Below are 24,132 nucleotides of genomic sequence, written 5' to 3'. Positions count from 1 at the left end.
GAGGCTGAAGAAAAGAGTGAGTGAGTGAGAGAGGGGGAAGGGAGGAAGGAGAGAGAGAGAGGGAGAAGAGAAAGAGAGGAGTGAGAAGGAGAGAGAAAGAGAGGAGTGAGAAGGAGAGAGAAAGAGGGAGAGACGGGGAGGGAAGGAGGGAGAAGGAGAAAGATGGAGTGGGGGAGAGAGAGAGAGAGAATAAAAATGAAACGGATCAGAGCATCACAAGCACGCTGGACTCTTTGAGTGGCTGTTGCTGCTTCCAGGGGAGCCAACGGGGGCCGTGAAAGAGAGGCGGTTAAATTTCATTTTATTTTGAGAAGGGTGGGTGAAGGGGGAAAAAAAAAGAAAGAAATCTCGAAGCGCGCGCGGGGGGGGTTGCGGTGGGAGAAAGACGCTCGGCTGTGGTGGTGGTGGGGGCAAGAGAGAGAGTGCGAGAGAGAGAGAGGGAGGGAGATAGAGAGAAAGAGAGAGGGAGGAGGAGGGAGGGAGATACAGAGAGAGAGGGAGAGAGAGAGAGAAGAAAGAGAGAGAGAGAAGGCAAGGGAGAAGGGTTATAAAAAGCGCGCGTCGCCAACAAGGGCGCAGGAGAGGAGCGGCGAGCGAAGTCCGAGCGAGCAAAAGCCGCGAGGAGGAGCTCGCAAACTGGCAGCCCGCGCGAGCGCTCGCAAAGGCAGCCGCGGGCGAAAGCACGCGCGGCGATGCGGCGCTGGGCTCTCCTGCTCCTGCCTCTCGCGGTCGTGTGCGCGGCGGCAGCAGCAGCCCACGCCACCGGTGGCGGCGGCGGGGGCGCCGAATGCGGGCTGGAGGAGCGCTCGCGGCGGGCGCGGCGGGCCACTCGGCGCCAACAGCACCAGCAGCAGCGGCAGCAAGCGCTCCTTTGGCGTTCCCCCGCGCCGGGCACCTGCGCCACCAGGTTAGCCCAGGGTAGGCGCTCTCTTGCCACTTCGGCGGCCGGAGGAGGCTTGGAAGCGCCGCGCGTCCCGCGACGCAGGAGGCGAGCGCCAGACGAGGCCCCGGGGCCAAACGAGGGTCGGCAGCCCCTGACCCCGCCGAGCAGGGCGTTCTATTTCCGCGGTCAGGGCGACCAGCTGCGCTTGAAGGCGGAGCTGGAGATACCCCGGGATGCCTTCACCGTCCAGGCTTGGCTGCGGCCCGAAGGGGGCAGAAGGCGCCGGCTGTGATCGCAGGTAAGGAGGGAGGGGGATTGTTTGGCGCTGCCCGAAGTTGGCGAGGCGCAAGGTTGGGGGATGACAGGGGAGGCGTGCGAGCAGGAGGTGGGGAGGGGGTCCTTTGGCGCTGCCCGGAGTCCGCGGGCGCACGGTTGAGGACGACAGGGGAGGCGTGCGCACGGGGTGTCGGTGTGTGTGTGTGCTGGGGGTGGGGTGGGGAGAGATTTGGCGCTGCCCGAAGTTGGCGGGCGCACGGTTGGGGAGAATGGCAGCTGCGCCTGGGAAGCTGCTCGGTTGGCGAGGGCTCCTTGCGGCCGCCGAAGAGACGCGCGCGAAGGGCGAGGGGTCCCGAGCGGGGGTCTCGGCATTGTCAGGGCGTTCTCCGGCGGCGACGACGACGACGACAACAACAGAGCCACGTGCTGTTGTGTCTCGACTCAACACGCCCTTGTTTGCCTGCTTTTGTGTGTCTCTCTCTTGTGTGTGTGTGAATGAGCCGGAGAGACCCCCGCGAATTTCTCACCACGCGGGGAGTGGATTTGTCGAGCCGATGGGAACTGCCTAGCTTCCTTCCCTTACTCCTCCGAAGCTCTTCGCCTTTGCAACTCGGGGACCCTCGGTTTGCAGCCGGGGAAGGAGCGAGGCTTAAGGAAGCGCGCCTGAACGGGGAAATATATTTATATATGGGATGGAGAGCTGCTCCCGGACGAGGGGAGGGGAGGAGAAACAAGCGGAGGGGCGCCCCTTTCGCTTCCTTGCACGGGACCCCCGAGGCGGCAGCTTGGTGATCCCGGCGTCCGTCCTTGGGGACCCCCCAACCCCCGTTTCCAAGGACACCGATCGGCCTCGGGGCACGTCTGCATGCGCCCAACGGGAGTCAAGCGCCGGGGAACCGCTGGTGCTTGGCTCCTGCATCCAATGGCGCACAAGATCGCGCGCGCCTCTTTCCCGGGCGGGGAAAAAGAAAAAGGGAAGAGAAAGAGAGAGAGAGAGAAAAAACACCCTCGTTTTTCACCCGCGCGGCCTTATTAGTGTCAAGTTAAGTTTGGGAGAGCCGCCCCTCCCCTTCCCCTCCCCTCCCCTCCCCGTGAATTCCTAAGCGGGAGGGATTGTGGGGGGAAACCTTTGAAAAGCGAGAATATCGGGGAAAGTCGCTTTTTCTCTCTTAATTGTCATTGTTATCCTTGGCTTAGGAGCAGTCTGCTGGGAAAGGAGACGGGATGGAGAGAGGGCGATCGGTGGACGGAGGGATTTTTGCCTTGGGGTGTGGGGTGCAGCAATCTGTTGGAAGGGACCTTGTAGGTCATCTAGTCCAACCCCCACCCCCCTACCCCGCCCAGACAGGAGATCCTGCCTACCCCATTTCTGACAAACGGCAGTCCAATCTCTGGTCCAAACCCTTTCCTCCCAGCCCCGCGTTTGCTTTCCTCTGGGTGCGTGGCTTTTTGTTGTTGTTGTCAAAACAGCTTGTCAACCGTGGCTATTCGCCTTCGCAAGGGGGAAAAAACTTTAACGGTGCGGGGCGAAGCGTGTTTACTCAGGAGTCGGTCCGGGCAATGCTTGCAAGGCGAAGAAAAAAAAAAAAACCCGCTTGGCATCCTAAACCTCAAATCAACCAAGTCGTTGCGGGGTGTGTGTGTCTCTGTGTGTGTGTGAGTGCTACGATCCCCCCACCAATCGTGGCTTCTGTTGTCAGGTATTATTCCCCCCCCACCGCTCCCCTTCACGCGCCTCTCGTGACAATCTCCTTCTCTCCAACGGGCTGACGATGGGAGTTTGAGCTCCCCCCCCCCACTCCGGAGAACACCTTGTGGGGGGATAAGGCATTGCCTGGCTCTTACTGCGGGCGGCGATTTAAACATAAACATATGCAGACAGTTTTTAGCATTTTTGAAATTCCTTCCAATTTAGCAACTGTAAGTCTCTGGTTGCAGGGAAAGAAGAAGAAGAAGAAGTAGTAAAAAAAAAAAAAGCTTTTTGTTTGCTTCTACCTTCCTCCTTTCTCTTATTCGGGGGTGTTGAAAAGTGCAGATTTGAGCTCCGGGGAGTTGTAAAGTAAAAAAAAGGGAGCGTAGGGTTTTTAAAAGCATCCAGGTTTGGCCCACCCTTCCCTGGGAAAGCTTTGCCTGGGTGCCCTCACGTCGGAAGAGCTGCCCTGGATCTGACCGGGTTGGAAGAATGTGGTTGGGTCGTGAAGTTCTTTGCCTCGCCTCTGATATCAGTAAAAGAAGAATCTTTGTAGCTCAGGGTTGCGAGAGGAAAGCTCCTTGGTGCTCTCTGAGCTTGGGGCGGATGTTTCATGACCCAACTAGGTAACACCATCAGTGCTAGAAGGGAGTGGGGTTTGCAGGAAGGAGTGGGGGGAGGAGGAGGAGAATTGGGGTTTTTGGTGCTCTCTGAGCTTGGTGTTTTTCTTGCAGTTGTTCATGACCCAGTGCTAGAAGGGAGTTAGGTTTACAGGGGGAGGAGGAGGAGGAGGAGAAGGAGGAGGAAGGAGAATGGGAGGAGGAGGAAGGAGAAGGAGGAGAAGGAGAGGAGGAGGAGGAGGAGGAAGAGGAGGAGAGGAGGAGGAGAAGGAGGAGAGGAAGGAGAAGGAGAGGAGAAGGAGAGGAGAAGGAAAGGAGGAGGAGGAGGAGAAGGAGAAGAGAGGAGGAGGAGGAAGAGGAGAGGAGGAGAGGAGAAAGGAGAAGGAGGAGAAGGAGAGGAAGAGGAGGAGAAGGAGAAGGAGAAGAGGAGGAGGAGGAGAGGAGGAGGAGAAGGAGGACGAGGAAGGAGAAGGAGAAGGAGAGGAGAAGGAGAAAGAGAGGAGGAGGAGGAGAAGGAGGAGGAAGGAGAAGGAGAAGGAGAGGAGGAGGAGAAAGAGGAGGAAGAGGAGAAGGAGGAGGAAGAAGGAGAAGGAGAGGAGAAGGAGAAAGAGAAGGAGGAGGAGGAAGGAGAAGGAGAGGAGGAGGAGGAGAATTGTAGGGTCCTTGGTGCTCTCTGAGCTTGGTGTTTTTCTTGCAGTTGTTCATGACCCAAACTAGGTAGCATCTTCAGTGCTAGGTCTAGTTTGTTACCTAGTTTGGGTCATGAAACTTGTCTGCCAGAAAACCACCAAGGACCTTCCTCTCCTTTGATATCCCTACGCCAACCCTGCAGAGCTGGATCTTCAAGCAGCAAACTCCAGATGGGATGGTTCTGTTTCGGACAGTTAGTTTAGGGGAGGTTTCCTACTTTTCTTCTCTTTCTCCGGAGACCAACTGTAATTTAAGAAGCCCCCCCCTCCCTCCGGCTTCTTTAAAGAAGCTTGGGTTCAAATATGGCAAGGCTACTTAGAGGTTGGTCCTTGCCAAAGTCAACCCCCCCCCTCTTGTTCCATCCGTCCATCTGTCTGTCCATGCAGTGCTTCTTTTGAAAGATTCCCTTGCTCTTCCTGGCTGTTTCAAGGGTAGTTAGAAGCCACCGAGATTTCTGAAATGATCCAGAGATCAGAAATGGCTTTATTCTTTGGTGTTATTAGGAATGTTTTATTGGTTGGCTGGTTGATTTGCATCCCTCCTATTTTTCTGCCTATTTTCCCCCGCAACATCAACCCTGTGAGGTGAGGTGGGAGGGGGGAGGGAGGGAGAGAGAGAGAAAAAAAATCAGAGACAGAGAGATGATAGATAGATAGATAGATAGATAGATAGATAGATAGATAGATAGATAGATAGATAGATAGATAGATAGATAGATAGATAGATAGAAGAAAGAAGAAAGAAAGAAAGAAAGAAAGAAAGAAAGAAAGAAAGAAAGAAAGAAAGAAAGAAAGAAAGAAAGAAAGAAAGAAAGGAGGAGGAGGAGGAAGAGGAGGAGGAGGAGGAGACTGGGTCAAGGTTATTACCACCAGGCCCTTCATCACACCATACTTGCACTGAGAGGGGGATGATGGGAGTGGTAGTCCCCAGCTGCATTTTGTTTCCTGAGGGAGAGATTCGCTGCTTCGAAGTGACAAATGAGCAAAAATATGGTCACAGTGGAAGCTGTTTTCCTCTCTTCCTTTCCCTCCCTCCCATTAATTAATTAATATTTATTGGCCACCCAACTCCTGTGGAATCTAATTGCTAAAGCCTAAGAATAATTACTTAATTAATTCATATTTGTTGGCCAACCAACAAATCCAGTGCAGTCCAGCTGCTAGAACCTAGGAATAATTTAAATAATCAATCAATTAATTAATATTTATTGGCCACCCAACCTCTGTGGAGTCTAGTAGCTAAAGCCTAAGAGTAATTACTTAATGAATAGTTGTTGGCCAACCAACAAATCCAGTGGAGTCCAGTTGCTAGAATTTAGGAATAATCAATCAGTTACTTATTGACCCAATTCCAGTGGAGTCTAGTCGCTAAAGCCTAAGAGTAATTAATGAACATTTGTTGGCCAACCAACAAATCCAGTGGAGTCTAGCTGCTAGATAGGATTAATTCATTAGTTAATCAATCAATCAATCAATCAATTGATATTAATTGTCCACCCAACCCCAGTGGAGTCTAGTTGCTAAAGCCTAAGAGTAATTAATTAATGAATGAATAGTTGTTGGCCAACCAACAAATCCAGTGGGGTCCAGTTGCTAGAACCTAGGAATAATTAATCAATCAATTAATATTTTTTGGGCCACCCAACTCTAATGGAGTCCAGTTGCTAAAGCCACAGAATAATTACTTAATTAATTAATATGGTACTTGTTGGCTAACCAACAAATCCAGTGGAGTCTAGTTGCTAGGGCCTAGAGATAATCAACCAACCAACCAATCAATCAATTAAAATACATTGGCCACTCATTACCTCTCTTGTTGCTAGACCCTAGAGTTGCTTTTTCATCTCCCCAAGCCTGTTTGTAACAGACACCCCATGATTGGGCCAGCTTGCTGGTTGAGTCTTTATCTATCTTCTATCTCCCTCTCCCTCCCTCCCTCTCCATCCATCCATCCATCCATCCACCCATCTATCTATCTATCTATCTATCTATCTATCTATCTATCTATCTATCTATCTAATCCAAGGGTCTTCAAATTTGGCAAGTTTAAGACTTGTGGACTCCAACTCCCAGAATTCCTGAGCTGACATGACTGGAGGAGGAATTCTGGGAGTCGAAGTCCACAAGCCTTAAAGCGGGTCAAGTTTGAAGACCTCAATGCCCTAGAATTGACCTAAAGGAAGAACTGTCTCCTCTCATCCAGGGTAAGAAGCACCAAAACAACCTCAAAAAAGGGGGTGGCTTCCCCATGGCTCCCTACCACTTCCCCCCTTTTTTCCCCCTTGGGGGGACAGAGAGCCCCGTTTTATACCCGCTCTGTGTCTTTTGGAGAACTGACAGAGTCAAGATTTCATCTTCCTTTCTTCCTAATCCCAGCACTAACTGAGTCGGTGGTCCCCGCCATCCCCTTCTCTGGCTCAGATGGGCCCCTGGGCTGTGCCTCCTGCTTGGTTCCTGGCCTTTGCTTGCCCCCCCCTCCCCATTGAAAGTTGAGAGGCGTGGAAAGTCTCTTTTCTCTCCCTGTCCTCGCAGGGCGGGAGAAAAATTGACGCCATGCCAGGCTTGGCTGGATGTAGAAACATTTGGGCTTCTGCCAAGGAGCGAGTCTAGCCTTCGCCAAGGAGGGAGGCTTTCCCCCCCCAAATCCCCTCTCATCCAGATCCAAATCCAGAATTCACGGCCTTTTCAAACTAAGAAGTTCCTGAGCACACAGGTGGCTCGAAGAGCGTGGCAGGGATCCTAAACAAGGATCTCCTTGGGGGGGGCAACTGAGAGAGAGAGAGAGAGAGAGGAGGGGGAGAAAGGAAGAGGGAGAGACAGAGGGAGAGGGAGGGAGGGAGGAGGAGGGAGAGAGAGGGAGGGAGAAAGGAGAGGGAGAGAGAAAGGGAGAGGGAGAGAGAGGGAGGGAGGGAAAAGGGAGAGACAGAGGGAGAGAGAAGGGAGAAAGGGAGAGGGAGAGAGAGAGGGAGAGGGAGAGAGGGAGGGAGGGAGAGAGAGAAAGGAAGAGGGAGAGAGAGGGAGGGAGGGAGAAGGGGAGAGGAAAAGAGAAAGGGAGAGAGAGAGGGAGGGGGGAGGGAGAGAGGAAGAGAGAAGGAGAGAGAGAGAGAGGGAGGGAGGAGGAGGGAGAGGAGATAGAGGGGAGAGAGGGGAGGGGGGGAGGGAGAAAGGAAGAGGAAGAGAGAGAGAGGGAGGGGAGGGAGAAAGGGAGAGGGAGAGAGAGGGAGAGCAAGAGAGGGAGAAGGGAGAGGAGGGAGAAAGGGAGAGGGAAGAGAAGAGGGAGAGAGACAGAGGAGAGAGAGGGGGAGAAGGGAGAGGAGAGAGAGGAGGGAGGAGAGGGGAGGGAGAAAGGGAGAGGAGAGAGGAGGGAGATGGAGAGAGGAGAGGGAGAGAGAGGGAGGGAGGGAGAAAGGGAGAGGGAGAGAGAGGGAAGAGACAGAGGGAGAGAGAGAGGGAGAAAGGGAGATGGAGAGAGAGAGATCCAAAAACTGAGCCGCTGGTCTCCTTTGGCCAAAGTGGCTCCCTTTATTCCTTGTATCAGGGAGCAGCTTTCGCTTGGGCAAGAGGCTAAAAAAACTGCTTCCAATTAGAGGCGCTTTTATCAGGCGGTTCCATTGTCTGACTCAGGGTGACCAAGTTGCTTTTTGTTCCTGTGACTTGAGATATGACAAGCCGGCTTTTTTAAAAAAGCAGGAAAACACACACGAGTCGGATGCCTCTCTTTCGGCTTATGAATGCCATTTGCCTGAGTGATGCTTCCTTCCTCTTCCCTTAGATCGTGGGTGGGGGGTGAGGGTGGGGGGTGTTTCTGCTGTGTCTGGGGAATGCTGGGAGTTGAAGTCCACCAGTCTTAAAAGTTGCCAAGTTTGAAGACCCCCCCCCCCCCGACCTAGATGCAGTGGTGGGATTCAAAATGTTTTACTACCAGTTCTGTGGGCGTGGCACGAGAAGGTTACAGCAAAATCCACATTCCCTCCCCACCCCAATAACCTGCTTTCCAGCTCTGTTCTCCTGTGCAGGGCAACAAAAGGAGACCCAGCCAATCACCTGAGACTCGGGAGGCGGAGAAGAGATGGGGGCGGGGCCAGTCAGAGGCGGTATTGGCCGGTCCTCCGAACTACTCAAAATTTCCACTAGCGGTTCTCCAGAACCTGTCAGAACCGGCTGAATAACCATCTCTGGATAGATGGCTTGCAAATCTAAATCCTTAAATGGCCTGTTCGATCTAGAAGAAGCCAGACTTCGAGGGAGGAAAAAAAGGCAGAGGAGGGAAGAGGGAAAACAAGAACAACAGCTTAAAAAGAAAGGGTATTTCCAGCTTTTAGGGAGGATGAAATGCGGACAGCGGGCCCGCTTAGGCTGTGATGTGAGGGATTGTAAATTTGCGGGGTGTTCTGCCTTTTAATCAAGCGAGACTTTTCCAACCCAGGATCCCAGTTCTCTCAAACTGTTCTTGATGAACGGTAGAGTAGAGTAGAGTAGAGTAGAATAGAATATAGGATAATACAGTAATAGAATAGAGAATAGAGTAGAGCAGAGTAGAGTAGAGTAGAATAGAATATAGGATAATATAGAAATAGAATAGAGAATAGAATAGAGTAGAGTAGAGTAGAGTAGAATATAGATAATATAGAAATAGAATAGAGAATAGAATAGAGTAGAGTAGAGTAGAGTAGAATAGAGTAGAGTAGAGTAGAATATAGATATATAGAAATAGAATAGAGAATAGAATAGAGTAAGTAGAAAGTAGTAGAATAGATAATATAGAAATAGAATAGAATAGAATAGAATAGAATAGAATAGAATAGAATAGAATAGAGAATTCTTTATTGGCCAAGTGTGATTGGACACACAAGGAATTTGTCTTGGTGTAAATACTCTCAGTATACATAAAAGAAAAGATACATTTGTCAGGAGTCGAGAATCATAAGGTATGTCTGTCCTATTGAAGATAAAGGTTGAATAGAGTAAGGAGACACATGATAAGTTCTTCTAATTCTTGAGGGGCTGTCAAAGAGAAGAGGATTATTACAGATTAGATTACAGATTAACAGAGTTGGATGGGACCTTGTAGGTCATCTAATCCAACCCCCCGCCCAAGCAGGAGACCCTACACCATTTCTTCTTGGAAGCTTCCAGGGATGAAGTTCCCACAAACCTCTGAAGGCAACTTCTGTTCCATTGATGGATTGTTCTCCCTTGTCAGAAATTTCCCCCTCGTTTCCAGTTTGAATCTCTTTCCTCGTTCAGTTTCCACCCATTATTCCTTGGAGATTGACTTCTTCTCCAAAGCACTTCAGGTCAGGAGAAGAAGCGGTGGGTCGAAGCTCGTCAGAGAGAGATCCAACCTCGAAAGAAGTAAGCAGAACTTTCCTGACAGTGGGAAAAATGAATCAATCAAACAGCTTACCTCCCAGAATTTGTAGGCGCCTCCATCACTGGAGGCCTTCAAGAAAAAAGTTGGAGAACTATTTGTCTGATTTGGTATAGGGACTTCTGCTTTAGGCCAAGGGTTGGAGGACAAGATCTCTAAAGTCCCTCCCAACCTTATGTTTTGAAGAAATGCAAGATTGGAGAACCTTTTGTCTGAATTGATATAGGGGTCTCCGGCTTTTGGCTGAGGGTTGGACTATAAGATCTCTAAGGTCCCTCCCAACCGTAAGTTTTTGAAGAAATGCAAGGTTCAAGTTTGCTCTAGTTAGAGGAAACTCCCCATACCTTTCTTCCTCCGGCTTACGGAGCAAATTATGGGTCATCATTTCCGCAAAGATCTCCTCCTTCCAAAGCTCCTGGGATCCAGTCTCAAAGGTTGGGGCCATTCTTGGAAGCCTCTTTCAAGGAAAGCCAAATGTAGTAATTACAGGGGAAACCTTGCTTTTTAATGCCTGGAAGGGGAGGGAATTGTTTTTCTTTCCCTTCTGGGATGATGATGAGAAAAGAAAATATGAAATTGTAAACAGGACAGACAAAAGTATAAATATAACGATTGGAAAGATACCGAAACTTAGAAAAAGATATGTAATGGAACGTAGAAAGGAATGAGGTAATTAAAAATAAGGTTGAAGAAAGTAAGGGAAGGGAAAAAAATTATTGAGAAAATGATAAAATAGTTATAAGATATGGAATACAGAATATAAAGACGAATATGTAATTGAGTTTATGTCTGTATGGAGAAGTGATAACCTGGAATCATGCTGTTCTCAAAAAGATATTTTATTTGTATTATGTTTTGTGGAAACCCAAATAAATTTTTTACCAAAAAAAAAAAAAAAAAAGGAAAGCCAAATGAAACAAAACAGGCAATGGGGGAAAGGTTTAACTTGGTTCCAGGTGACAGCGGATCAAAGAAAAGAAAAGAAAAGAAAAGAAAAAAAGAAAAGAAAAGAAAAGAAAAAAACTCCCTCTTTTCGAAACTTTTACGAGCTTGCTGTCCACTCCTCCGAGATGGAAATGCCCTGACATCACCGTCAGCTGCAGCTCGTGGTGCGTGGGTGGGTGTACGCCTGCTTTTCCAAACAGTTAATTTTACAATGCTATTAAACGAGGGCCTCTTTGTTGCTCTGGGTCATCCTCGTCTCTGAGGGTAGGTGGCCTTTGGTGCGAGGGGCTGCCAATTTTCACACGGTCTCCTCTCCCAAGCGCAGCTATTTTGCAACTCCTGCGTGACTTTGGGGAATATCAGCTGCTGTCTCTAGTAGCAAAGCCGAGCAGCGGGCGAAGGGGATGGAGGCGGCGGGAATCCTGGATGAATTAGGCAAGTTGTCTCAGCGCCTGAGATCAAACTTTGCTCCCCCCCACACCTCCCCCCAAGTTTCAGGTTCAGTGCCTGGGTCCCTACAACATTTGGAATTACATGAGCTAAATAACAAGAGCACTTCACAGCCCTCTCTAAGGCGTCTTGCAAAATCAGCCTATTGCCCCCCAACAATCTGGGTCCTCATTTTACCCACCTTGGAAGGACAAAAGGTTGAGTCAACCCTGAGCCAGTCACAATCGAACTGCTGGCAGTGAGGCAGAATTAGCCTGCAATAGCCTGCAATACTGCTTCATAGTGCTTTTACATCCCTCTCTAAGCAGTTTACAGTGTCAGCCTGTTGCCTCCAACAATCTGGGTCCTCATTGTACCCACCTCGGAAGGACAGAAGGCTGAGTCAACCCTGAGCCAGTCACGATTGAACTGCTGGCAGTGGGCAGAGTTAGCCTGCAATAGCAATAGCACTTAGACTTATATACCGCTTCACAGTGCTTTACAGCCCTCTCTAAGTGATTTACAGAGTCAGCCTCCTGCCCGCAACAATCTGGGATACTCGTTTTACCAACCTCAGAAGGATGAGTCAACCTTGAGCCAGTCAGAATCGTACTGTAGGCAGTGAGCAGTGAATTAGCCTGCAATACGGCATTCTAACCACTGTGCCATCACGGCTCAAGAACCAGTGGTGGGGTTCACACCACATGCTAAACTTGATCCATGTTGATCTTGGTTAGGGCTAAATGCTGCCTCCTCCTCCTCCTCCTTGTCTTAACCCATGGTGTGCAAGAAGGCTCGCTTTGCTGAATTTAGGAATCTTGAAAGCCAAGTGAATGGATTAATTCACTAGTCAGATTTGCCGCTAGCTCTTTTCTAGCTAAGCGCAAGGGTCTTCAAACCTGGTAAGTTTAAGACTTGTGGACTTCAACTCCCAGAATTCCTGAGCTAACATGACCCGGAGGACAAATTCTGGGAGTTGAAGTCCACAAGTCTTAAAGCGGTCAAGTTTGAAGACCTCTGAGCTAAGGAGATGCTACTTGCTGGCTGCTGAGATATGTTTCTGGCTGCTCTCTAGAAAGTCCATCCGCAGGTTCTTCTCAGGCATGTTTTGGGTGTTTTGGGAACGTTAAGCAGATGAAGAAGGCTTTTCAATCTTTGGGCTATGCTTAGGATGTTCATCTTTAAATGTAGCCCTCTTTTAGTTCTAAAGGCAACTTCTGACCTTTGGGTAAATAGTTATCTAGTCTTTACTTGAAGACTTCCAATGATGCTTCTGGAGGCAGGCCGTTCCACTCATTGATTGTTCTCACAGTCAGGAAATTTCTCCTTATTTCTAGGTGGTTTCTCTCCTTGATTAGTTTCCAATTCAGCCTTCCTCCTTTTAAAGGTAAAGGTTCCCCTACATGCTAGTCGTTCCTGGCTCTGTTACAAAGCTGAAGAGCCAGCGGTGTCCAAAGATGTCTCCGTGGTCATGTGGCTGGCATGACTAAATGCCTTCGAAAGCGCATGGAACGCCGTTCCCTTCCCACCAAAGGGGTCCCTATTTTTCTACTTGCATTTTTCTTACATGCTTTCGAACTGCTAGGTTGGCAGAAGCTGGGACCAGTAACGGGAGCTCACTCCATGACGTGGCGCTAGGGATTCGAACCGTGGAACTGCCGACCTTCCTGATCGACAAGATCAGCTTCTTAGCCACTGAGCCACCGTGTCCCCTCTTGTTCTCCTTGTCTCTTTTCTCCTCTTAGGGGCTACCAAAACCACCCCCAACCACCTCAAGACAAAACAAATTCAATTGCTTCCCACCAAGCAAGCGAACCAACACGCAATTGTTTCACCAAACCATTCATGCTCACCCAAAGAAAAGGGACTGGGATTCCTTAGCGCCCTGCTAAGTGTGCACCGCACATAGGCTCCTTCCCAACTCATCTTGAAGGCTCTTAGGGAGCCACTTCAAGAAGGAAGCATCTTGTGATTTCTGAAGGTTTTATTCCCCCGGCGGAGAACAAAGTTGTGTCAGAGGTCAAGACGAAAGGTAAGGAGGAGTTCAGGGCAGGCTCCTCGAACCAGCCTCTAAAACCTCAATGCAACTATTGTTCCTGCGTAGAAGGAAAGACTTTTCGAAGGCTGCTGAGTTTGGGACTGTCAACACGCAGCATCCTGAGCTGCCTCCCTTTAGGCAGACTGATAACAGATACGCTCGTGTTTCCAAAGCAAGAGGAAATGTTAGCAAACATCTTCTTCTTTCGTTCCTGCAAGCATCTCCCTGTGAGGATACTGAAAGATGATGGAGATCTGGAACAAGAAAAAGCAAATAGCAGATAGTGCTCATCAGGATCTTTGTTTCTGCCCCTCCCTGCCTTCCCTTGGCATGCAATCCCCAAATGACAAAAGAGGTGCTGGTGGTGGGGAGCTTCCTGCATTGTCGGGCTGTTTGTTTGTCCCGTACGATGGGCCGGTCTGGTGAGTGCGCAGAGAGCAACGCAGGCTAGAATGGCCAAACGCTTGTGACCTTGCTGTGAGAGCAAAGGCTCAAAGCCCTTCCTTGCAAAATTTGGAACAGCGCGATAACAGAAGCTGAATTGTGGGTTTTGTTTTGTTTGTTTGTTTGTTTCTGAGACCAAAGAAACTTTGGGGAAAGAGAGAGAGAGAGAAGGAGAGAGGTTGCAATGCTTAATCTAAAACTGATAAGCGTTTCCCCCTTTCGCCAGTGGAGGTTGGAGCTCTTATCCTGTTTTCTGATGCAAACACCTGAATCGTTGACTTGGCTTTCCCTGTTTGCTGTTTTTCTTACCTTATCGTCCTCTTCTCGGTCCCTTCTCTTTCTATCTTTCTGTCCTTGATGCCGTTTCTTTTTCCGCTCTCCCCCACCATATCCTGCCCGGCAAAAGTTGTCCTCTGTTTGCCAGTAGCTTGACAAAGCAAAGAGAAAGCATCTGATAACTTTGATTTTTTTTTTCTCTCCCAACCTTCCTTTGTTGCCTTGAGACCGAGCTGTTTGCAGAGAGGAGGCAAGGCATTCTGAGATCAGGGTTTTGGGAACCTGAGGCTGCCCTTCACCACCACCCCCTACACACACACACACACACACACACACACACATGGTGGGATCATACATTTCAGCTCTAAAGCCTTCTAAAGCCATGAAAACAGGATCAGATTCAGTCCATTCTGAAGCCTGGGATATTATCAGGAACGCGACGTCTGCTCGTGGCTGAGGCTTTCTTCCAAATTTTATATACCACCTGTCACAGGCATATAACAGAATAACAGAGTTGGAAGGGACCTTGTAGGTCATTTAGTCCAACCCCCTGCCCAAGCAGGAGACCCTACACCATTTCTGACAGGTGGCAGTCCAGTCTCTTCTTCAAAGCCTCCAGGGAAGAAGCTCCCACAACTTCTGAAGGCAACTTCTGTTCCATGGGGTGGATTGTTCTCACTGTTAGAAAGTTCCTCCTTATTTCTAGGTTGAATCTATCAATAAGAATAGATCTGGGAGGGACCTTGTAGGTCACCTAGTCCAACTCCGCCACCCAAGCAGGCATTTCTGGCAGTCCAGTCTCTTCTTGAAAGCTTCCAGGGATGAAGCTCCCACAACTTTCAAAGGGAACTTCAGTTCCATCGTTTGATTGCTCTCACTGTCAGAAAGTTTCTCCTTATTTCCAGGTTGAATATTTCCTTGGTCAGTTTCCATCCATTATTCCTTGTCTGGCCTTTGGGTGCCTTGGAGCAGCGGTCACCACCCATGGGTTGTGGCCCACAGGTGGGCCGTGAGAAAATTTTTTGGTGGGCCGCAGAGAAATCTCACCCCCAGAGCATCCCCCCAAAGCAATTAATCCAGGCTGCGCAGAAACACAAGGCTGCACTATCCACATGGCCCGCGGGAACCCTCCCCGCCCACTTACTCCTTACCCAGCAAACTTGCCTGCTAAAATTGCTATTTTTCCTTTTTCCGACCATCAGCTGTTCTGCTGTGCCGGGAGATTTAGATTAGCTAGAAAGCAGGAAATCGTTGGATTTCTTGCTTTCTAGCTAGTCTTTAGATCTTCGGCTCAGCACAGCCGAACCTCCCTTAGGACTGAAGGTTTGCTTGCAAGCAAATTCAGTGCAGACTCACGGCAAGCAAATTTGGGAGACTTAGCTAGCCCATGGCAAATAGATAGATCACTGAATGATTCTGTGAGCAACTCAATCTGCCTGCTTTGCCTGAATTGGGGTAAAAGTTGTTCTTTTTTTAAATAAAAAACTCAATATGGTGTGTTGTGAGTTAATTTTGTGAGTTTGCTTGCTAGAAAATTTTATGAGTTTGCTTGCAAGCAAATTTTATGTGACAGACTGAGCTAGCTGATGGCAGATAGATAGATCTCTGAATGAATCTGTGATTCTGTGAGCAACTCAATCTGCCTGTCTGCTTTTCCTGATTTTGGGTAAAAGTTGCTCTTTTTTAATTTTAAAAAAATCAATATTTATATAAATATTTATAATATTTACATACACGCCATGCCCAGCCAGTCACATGACCACCAAGCCACACACACAAATTAGGCCACGCCCACAGAACCTGTTAGTAGTCCCTGGGATCTAAAATTATGAGTTTGGTGGTCCCTGAGGTCCAAAAGGTTGGCGACCCCTGCCTTGGAGAATAGCTTGACCCCCTCCTCCTCTCTGGGGCAGCCCCTCAAATATTGGAAGACTGCTCTCATGTCTCCCCTGGTCCTCATACCCACTTCCTGCAACCGTTCTTTGTATGTCTTAACCTCCAGGCCCTTAATCATCTTGAAAAACTGATATTCATTAGTTGTAAAAAGGAACCGAATTGCATAACCCAATCAATATGCCATTCATTCATAATAAATGCAGCCGATAGGCCTCCACATTCCGTTGCTGAGAGCCATAAACTTATTTTTAGTACAGGCCTAAACTGCAACTATAATTAAACAAAGTTATTGTTTCAGTGCCATTCTGGTCTGAATGCTTTTGAAACATAGGAAGGATAAAATACAGCAGAAATGGTCATAGATGGAGTGGATTGTTCTTGTATTTATTTGGAGGGGAGCACTGAGATGAGAGCATCTTGGCCTTCCCTTCCCCATTTTTCTCTCTACTGTGGCTCCTCCTCTAGATCAGGGTCACCAAGTTGTGGGAGCTCCATCACTTGAGACCTTCAAGAAGAGACTGGACTGCCATTTGTCAGAAATGGTGTAGGGTCTCCCGCTTGGGCGGGGGGTTGGACTAGATGACCTCCAAAATCCCTTCCAACTCTGATTATCTGTATCTAACCTTTTTTTTATGCAGCATCCTATAAGGTATCCTGAGCCCCAAGCTCTGCTTTCCATTATCTTGGAGTTTGAAGGAAGGACGGGCCAAAGGCAGCTGTGTTTCAAGCAGTGGGGTGGAAAAAAAAGTAGCAGAAAGAAAACAGTGTGAGATTTACAACTGTTGCTGGGGGAAACTGAGCCAACCTGCAGTGCTGGGGAGACCCCTTTGTCAGCGGGGCAGGGGGCGAGACCTTTGCCACGATTCTTGTGTGTTGCACGATCTCGCTGGCTTGCCTTTGGTCTAGCCTTCAACTTCTTGTATTCCCACCAGCCTTGTTAAAAAAATAAAAATAAAATCATGTTGTGGACATGTTTTCCCTGGTGTTCCTGGCTCAGGAATGGCTTCACGGCGAAGTTTTTTCTTCCCAACGCCAGGAAGCCCCGCTGGCTTCGTCAAATGAAAACGGGGATTGAAATGGGCTTGCGGTGTTCAACTGCAGGATGGAGAGGGGGTCCCATCGCCTGGCTCAGAACAGATCATCAGAGTCGGAAGGGACCTTGTAGGTCATCTAGTCCAAGCCCCCCTGCCCAAGCAAGAGACCCTACACCATTTCTGACAAGATGGGAGTCCAATCTCTTCTCGGAAGTTTCAAGTAAAAGTTTCATAAACAGCCCCCTCCTCCTTCTTCAAAGTTGAAAAGGGAAAGAAGCAAGTTTTATTTATTTATTTTTATTTATTTATTTGATTTGTCAATTGTTTACAAGATAATAAGTATAAGTGTATACATAGTTGTGAATACATGAGATGGGTACATATAAGAAAAATAAAAGAATAGAGAAACAATAGGACAGGGACGGTAGGCACGTTGGTGCGCTTATGCACGCCCCTACAGACCTCTTAGGAAAGGGGTGAGGTCAATAGTAGACAGTCTAAGGTTAAAGATTTTGGGGTTTGGGGAAGAGACTACAGAGTCGGGTAGAGTATTCCAGACATTGACCACTCTATTGCTGAAGTCGTATTTCCTGCAATCAAGTTTGGTGCGGTTTACTTTGAGTTTGTATCTATTGTGTGCTCTTTGTATTGTTATGGTTGAAGCTGAAGTATTCATTGACAGGTAGGACATTGCAATGTATGATTTTGTATACCATGCTTAAGTCAGACCGAAGACGGCGTAATTCAAGGTTTTCTAGTTCTAGAATTTCAAGTCTGGTGGCATAAGGTATTCTACAACGTAGAAGAGTGGAAAACTCTTCTTGTGAAATATTTCTGGACTTTCTCAATTGTGCTAATATCAGATACGTAATGAGGGTTCCAGACTGATGAACTGTATTCGAGTATTGGTCTAGCAAATGTTTTGTATGCTCTGGTTAGTAGTGTGATATTGCCAGAGAAAAAGCTACGTAGGATTAGGTTAACAACTCTTAATGCCTTTTTGGCTATGTAGTTCAGGGGATTTTTTTGGGAGCCCCTCGTATATATGAAAAGCAGGGGTCCTGCAGGATTTCAGGCAGTCTTCTGATTATAGGAATCTCTTTGATAGACACCAGTGGCCCCCTACCCACAGAAGCCTCTCTCTGGGGGGAATTTGGTCTCTTTCTGACTGCCCCCACCCCCCGGTGTGGAAAATGAATTTTCTAACTTTGTGCAAGATCTTTCTTTTAAAAAATGCTTCTATCCCAACCCAGTTGTGAATGTAGGCCCTTTCTTTCTTTCTTTCTTTCTTTCTTTCTTTCTTTCTTTCTTTCTTTCTTTCTTTCTTTCTTTCTTTCTTTCTTTCTTCATTTCTTTCTTTCTTTCTTTCTTTCTTTCTTTCTTTCTTTCTTTCTTTCTTTCTTTCTTTCTTTCTTTCTTTCTTTCTTTCTTTCTTTCTTTCCTCCCTCTCTCTTTTTCCTCCTTCCTTCCTTTTTTCCTCCCTCCTTCCTATCTTCCTATCTTTCCGCCTCCCTCCCTCCCTCCCTCCTCCCTCCTCCCTCCCTCCCTCCCTCCCTCCCTTCCTTCCTTCCTTCCTTCCTTCCTTCCTTCCCTTCCTTCCTTCTTTCCTCCCTCCTATCTTTCCCCCTCCCCCCTTCCTTCCTTCTCTCCCTTCCTGATTTTCTTCTCATATGAGTTTTCAGATGTGGCCCTTTCAAAATTGCATTTTTCCAGTTTCTTGAATAAATTGGCCATTCTGCCAAATATCACCTTTTCCTTGTTGACTTTTTCCCCTGCAAGATTGGTTTATTTTTTAATTCAATTTATATAGATCTTCCAGATATAAATGTCCCCTATTAACTGAAGTTCTTCCACTCTCTTCTCTGCCATTTTTTTCTGCCTTTTTAAAAAAAATACGGTTGGGCTAAAATGTATCTTGTGCTTTTCTAAACTATCTCGTTATCCTCCTCCTCCTCCTCCTCCTCCTCCTCCTCCTTTTCTTCTTCTTCTTCCCCCTCCTCTTCCCCCTCCCCTCCTCCTCCTCCTTTTCCTCAGATACAGATACAGAGTTGGAAGGTATCTTGTAGGTCATCTAGTCCAACCCCCTGCCCAAGCAGGAGACCCTACACCATTTCTGACAAATGGCAGTCCAATCTCTTCTTGAAAGTCTCAAGTGATGAAGCTCCCACAACTTCCAAGGGCACCTTCTGTTCCATTGGTTGATAGTTCTCACTGTCAGAAAGTTTCTCCTTGTTTCCAGATCAAATCTCTCCTTGTTCAGTTTCCATCCATTATTCCTTATCTGGCCTACAGGTGTTTTAGAAAATAGCTTGACCCCTCTCCTCCTCTCTGTGGCAGCCCCTCAAATATTGGAAGACTGCTATCATGTCTCCCCTGGTCCTTCTCTTTACTGGTCCTCCTCCTCCTCCTTCAAACCCAACTCCCTTTTAGCACTGATGATGTTACCTAGTTTGGGTCATGAAACTTCTCCAAGAAAACAACCAGAGAGCACCAAGAAACCCCTGATTTCAACCCTGAGCTACAAATATTCTCCTTTATCGGTACTTAATAAGCTTTATAAAAACTACTTTGAAAATATTAAGGCAGGATTCTTCAAAGCTGTGGTCAAACATGGATTCCCTTCTACCTATAAAGGTTCTCCGTTTCCAACAAGAAGGGCAAAAAATAATAATAAGCTGAATAGCTTTCCCTTGATGGTTACAACTTCTGAATGTTTTCAGGTTCACTCGGAATAAAAAGATAGGAGAGTTTTGGGTTTTGTTTTGGTTGGGGTTTTTTTGGGGTTAGGATTCAGATAAGAGTCAGAAGGGACCTTGTAGGTCATCTAGTCCAACCCTCTGCCCAAGCAGGAGACCCTACACCATTTCTGACAAATGGCAATCCAATCTCTTCTTGAAAGCCTCCAGGGATGAAGTTCCCACAACTTCTGAAGGCAACTTCGGTTAGATAGTGATTGATGAATAAAATAATGCAGGTGATTTTTTTTCCAAGCAACTTTCCCACATTCCTGCAATTTTCTTGGCAGCCCAGCAGTGCAAAGTTTCCCCTGCTCTTTGGGGTTCTTTCTAACTCTGCCCAACCGCCGCCACCAGACCAAGAAATCTCCGTTGACTTTTGGTAATACGTTGGGTCAGTCTTCCCCAACTTCATTCAGTCGCATGCACCATGGAAATAGTTAACCCAAATCTGTCTGTTTTGATTATTTTCCGCTGCCCAGAAGAAAGCTCCGGATAGGTTCGTTCTTTCAAGCATTCTGCGGCAAATTTGATACTAAGTGATTAAAGCATGCAAAAGGAGAGAGATCGGAGCTCCAACTTTTTTCCCTCCCCATTCATGGGCCTCTTGACTGCAGCTTTGATTGTTGACCGAAATTCCCCTTTCATAACTAAGACCTGTCACCTTGGGTTGGATTATCCCAGCCATGAAAGCCATGACAACTTCCAGAAGTTACTCAGGGGAGGGAAATTAGCTCTCCTTGTTTTTTTTCTCTGAAGAACAGGACCGGTGGCCTATCTCCACCCAGACCTCTCTTTCTGGAAGGTTTGATAGAAACAGGGTCCTGTCCCTCTCCGTCTTCTTAGCTGCCACTCATGTTTCCGTCACCCTTTCCCCCTCATTTGTACAAGTCAACATCTCATAGAGAAGCCCACCAGATCATGCACACCAGCCCTTCTCACTTGGGCGCCACCTCTCAGCTGTTCATTGGCTTGAGTTCATTAGTTGTTGTGGCTTCTATAAAAAAAAACCTATAAAAATATTTGCAGGCCCCTCACATCCTGGACACAAACTGTTTCAACCCCTACCCTCAAAACAACGCTATAGGGCACTGCACACTAGAACAACTAGACACAAGGACAGTTTTTTCCCGAACGCCGTCACTCTGCTAAACAAATAATTCCCTCAACACTGTCCAACTATTTACAAAGTGTACACTACTATTACTGCTAATCTTCTCATCACTCCTTATCACCCATCTCCTCCCACTTGTGACTGTATGGCTGTAACTTTGTCGCTTATATCCTTATGATTTATATTGACTGTTTCCTAGTATGATTTGATTGTTTATTGTACTCCATGACTAAGTGAAGTACCTGATGATTCTTGACTCTTGATGAATGTATTTTATTTTATGTACACTGAGAGCATTTGCACCAAGACAAATTCCTTGTGTGTCCAATCACACTTGGCTAATAAAGAATTCAGAAAAGATGTTGAGACTCTAGAAAAGGTGCAGAGAAGAGCAACCAGGATGATTAGGAGACTGGAGGCTAAAACATATGAAGAACGGGTTGCAGGAACTGGGCATGGCTAGTCTAGTAAAGAAAAGGACCAGGGGAGACAGGATAGCAGTCTTCCAATATTTGAGGGGCTGCCACACAAGCTATTTTCTAAAGTACCTGAAGGCCAGACAAGGAATAATGGATGGAAAGTGAACAAGAAGAAATTCAACTTAAAAATAAGGAGGAATTTCCTGACAGTGAAAACAATCAACCAGTGGAACAGAAGTTGCCTTCAGAAGTTGTGGGAGCACCATCACTTGAGACTTTCAAGAAGAGATTGGACTTCCATTTGTTAGAAATGGTGAAGGGTCTTCTGCTTGGGCGGGGGTTGGACTAGATAACCTGCAAGGTCCCTTCCAACTCTGTTATTCTGTCTGTCTTATGTATTGTTTTTCCTTCACTGTTTCCTTCATTTCAATCTGTGATTTGACCCCGAAGAAGGATTCCATTGCCATTCAGGCGAGCCAAGGTTTTGACTGTTGTCCTTTAAGAAGACAACACTGGTGGTATTTGATAATCATTATGACCCAGTCAGTGGTTGCATGGCATTTTGCAAACGCTGCAACCCAGTTTAGAAATAAGACAAGGAAAGGGAAGCTGGTATAAACAGCCTAGAGACGTTATTGTAATGAGATGCATCTTGGCTTCATTTCAACGGTGTATGAGACTTAGTGGGTTTGTGGCAAAGTTAACCGTAAGTACGGAATACCGCAGCTAAGTGTTTCTTCCACAAACAAAAACCCAGCTCCCTATTATTAGAAAGCTGGCACTTTTTTAAAAAATTTCCACAGGCCTCTATAAATACAGAAGAGGGAGGGGGGTGTATTTATAAATATGACCCATCCGCTGTCCATTTCCTTTGCTTCGGCAAAGTAGGCTGTAAGACGTGAAGGCAGGTCTTCCCTGAACGGGATCATGCAGAACTTGTGGAAGTTGAGCCACCTCTGAATCTTTGGAAGCGAAATCAGAGCGGTGATGGTAGAGCAACCTCTTGTCTTGAGAACCTGATAAACACCCCCCACCCCCAGTTCGACCACCCCAAAGAGCTGTTTCTCCGTTTGTCCGTAGAGGTGTGGGATGCAGAGGGAGTAGAGGCATCGGTGCCAGTTCAGATAGCATGAGGTCAAAATAGATGTCCTTCCTGATGACTCAGTGCGGTACCTTCTTACCTTCACATACAATCAAGGTGGTGGACCACGTTTGCTTCCTATTGCAGAAGTTTATGTGTAGTGGGGCCCATCCTCTTGGTATTCTCCTACCTCCCACACCAGGGGTGGGATTCCAAATTGTTTACTACCGGTTCTGTGTGGTGGGGCTTGGTGGGTGTGGTGTGGCTTGGTGGGCGTGGCAAGGGAAGGATAGCATAAAATCTCCATTCCTTCCCAACTCCTCGGGGAAAGTTACTGCAAAATCCCCATTCCCTCCCCACCTCCCTAACCTGCTTTGCAGCTCCGTTCTCCTGTGTAAGGCAACCAAAGGAGACCCAGCTGATCAGCTGGGACTCGGGACGCAGAGAACAGATGGGGGTGAGGCCAGTCAGAGGTGGTATCTGAACTACTCAAATTTTCCGCTACCAGTTCTCCAGAACTGGTCAGAACCTGCTGTCCCATACCTTTGGTATTCTACTACCTCCTTCCAACTTGTACCATGATAAGGGATGTGTTGGATTTTTGATGTGTAGGGTAGAAATGATGATTGTTTGGCGTATAGAGAGCACTAAGTGAGTAGATTTCTTAGGTTTTCGAAACCCGTCTGGATGAGGACTAAACAGTATAACTAGTTGTAAGCAAATGCATCCTTGTGAGAGATTCTCAAGTCAGTTCCCAGGAATTCTTTCCGGAAAAATGTTCAAAACTTGTTGTAGTTTGTTCATATAGCATTTGATTACGTGAAACAAAACGTCTTCTACCTCTTGTGCACAAATAAGTAGCTTATATTCCTCCCTTCTCTTGCGCGGATATGTACAGAAGAATTCTAGGAACGGCCATTTTTAGGAAGGTTCTAAATTTTTTTTGCTAATGAACCCTTCGCTAATGAGGATTTGGTGGAATTAATTGGCATTATGCGTACATTTCAAGGGGCACGAATGAGTGTTCTTGTGATGCTGACATTGGAGAATGTTCTGCTGGATGTTGGAATGATGGATGGGCTCAAGTAATGCTGAAAAACAAGGGCTGATTGACAACCTCTGGTTCATGATGTGATCAGTGGTGGTATTCAATTTTTTTTACTAGTGGTTCTGTGGGCGTGGCTTGTGGGCGTGGTGTGGCTTGGTGGGTGTGGCAGGGGATGGATACTGCAAAATCTCCATTTCCACCTCACTCCTGGGGGAAGGTTACTTCAATTCCTTTCCTTCCCTCCCCACCCCACGAACCTGCTTTCCAGCTCCGTTCTCCTGTCGAGGGCAACCAAAGAAGACCCAGCCAATCAGCTGGGATTTGGGAGGTAGAGAACAGATGCGGGCGGAGCCAGTCAGAGGTGGCGTTTGCCGGTTCTCCGAACTACTCAAAATTTCCGCTACCGGTTCTCCAGAACCAGTCAGAACTGGCTGAATACGACCTCTGGATGTGATGCTCACTCTTATTCATTCTTTTCTCCTTTTCTTTTTTTCTTTTGTGTTGGGGACACTTAGGATTATACGACAAATGTTCTTACACCACCCTGGACCGAGGATGGGTTTTGGGAATCAACAACGTCAGCAACCAAGGTAATCGAGATCCTCGCTATTTTTTCTCACTGAAGACCGACCGTGCCCGGAAGGTTACCACCATCACAGATCACCACAGCTACCTTCCGAATCAGTGGGTTCACCTTGCCATCACTTACGATGGACGCTTGATGAAGTTGTACGTGAACGGTGCCCAGGTGGCGGCTAGCAGAGAACAGGTGGGGAGTATCTTCAGCCCTTTGACCTTGAAATGTAAGATCCTTATGCTGGGCGGCAATGCCCGACACCAAAACTACCGAGGATACATAGAGCATTTCAGTCTTTGGAGAACGGTCCGTTCTCAGAAGGAGATACTGATGGACATGACTTTGGTGGCCCATGAAGTAGATGTTCCTCTACCTCAACTAGTGTTTCAGGAGACTTTGCTGAATGTGAAAAGCAACTGGCTTCCCATGAAAGATAGCCCACGTCTTCCTCTGACCGAGTTGACCTCCCACTCTGGCTACCTGTTGGATACCAGCCTGGAGCCCCCTCTTTGCGGCCAAACAGTTTGCGACAATGTGGAGGTCATCGCCAGCTACAACCGGATCCCG

At 47.6% G+C, this 24,132-nt stretch overlaps 1 protein-coding gene across 1 annotated transcript in view; it reads left to right on the top strand.

Moving 5' to 3' along the window:
• Positions 1-572: 572 nt before the first annotated feature.
• Positions 573-24,132, top strand: part of PAPPA (pappalysin 1) — a 133,766-nt gene continuing 110,206 nt past the window's right edge. Inside the window, 3 exon segments of the mRNA XM_087943904.1 lie at positions 573-1,155; positions 1,158-1,181; positions 23,504-24,132. The exon segment at positions 23,504-24,132 is cut by the window's right edge and continues 443 nt beyond it. Of these exon segments, the coding sequence (XP_087800030.1) occupies positions 693-1,155; positions 1,158-1,181; positions 23,504-24,132 (1,116 nt within the window). The 5' untranslated portion in view covers positions 573-692.

This window comes from Notechis scutatus, chromosome 15 (genome assembly GCF_049901735.1).
Source record: "Notechis scutatus isolate UNSWTSFEM ecotype Mainland chromosome 15, rNotScu1.2, whole genome shotgun sequence".
NCBI lineage: Eukaryota > Metazoa > Chordata > Lepidosauria > Squamata > Elapidae > Notechis > Notechis scutatus.
This window is presented reverse-complemented; position numbering and strand designations above follow the sequence as displayed.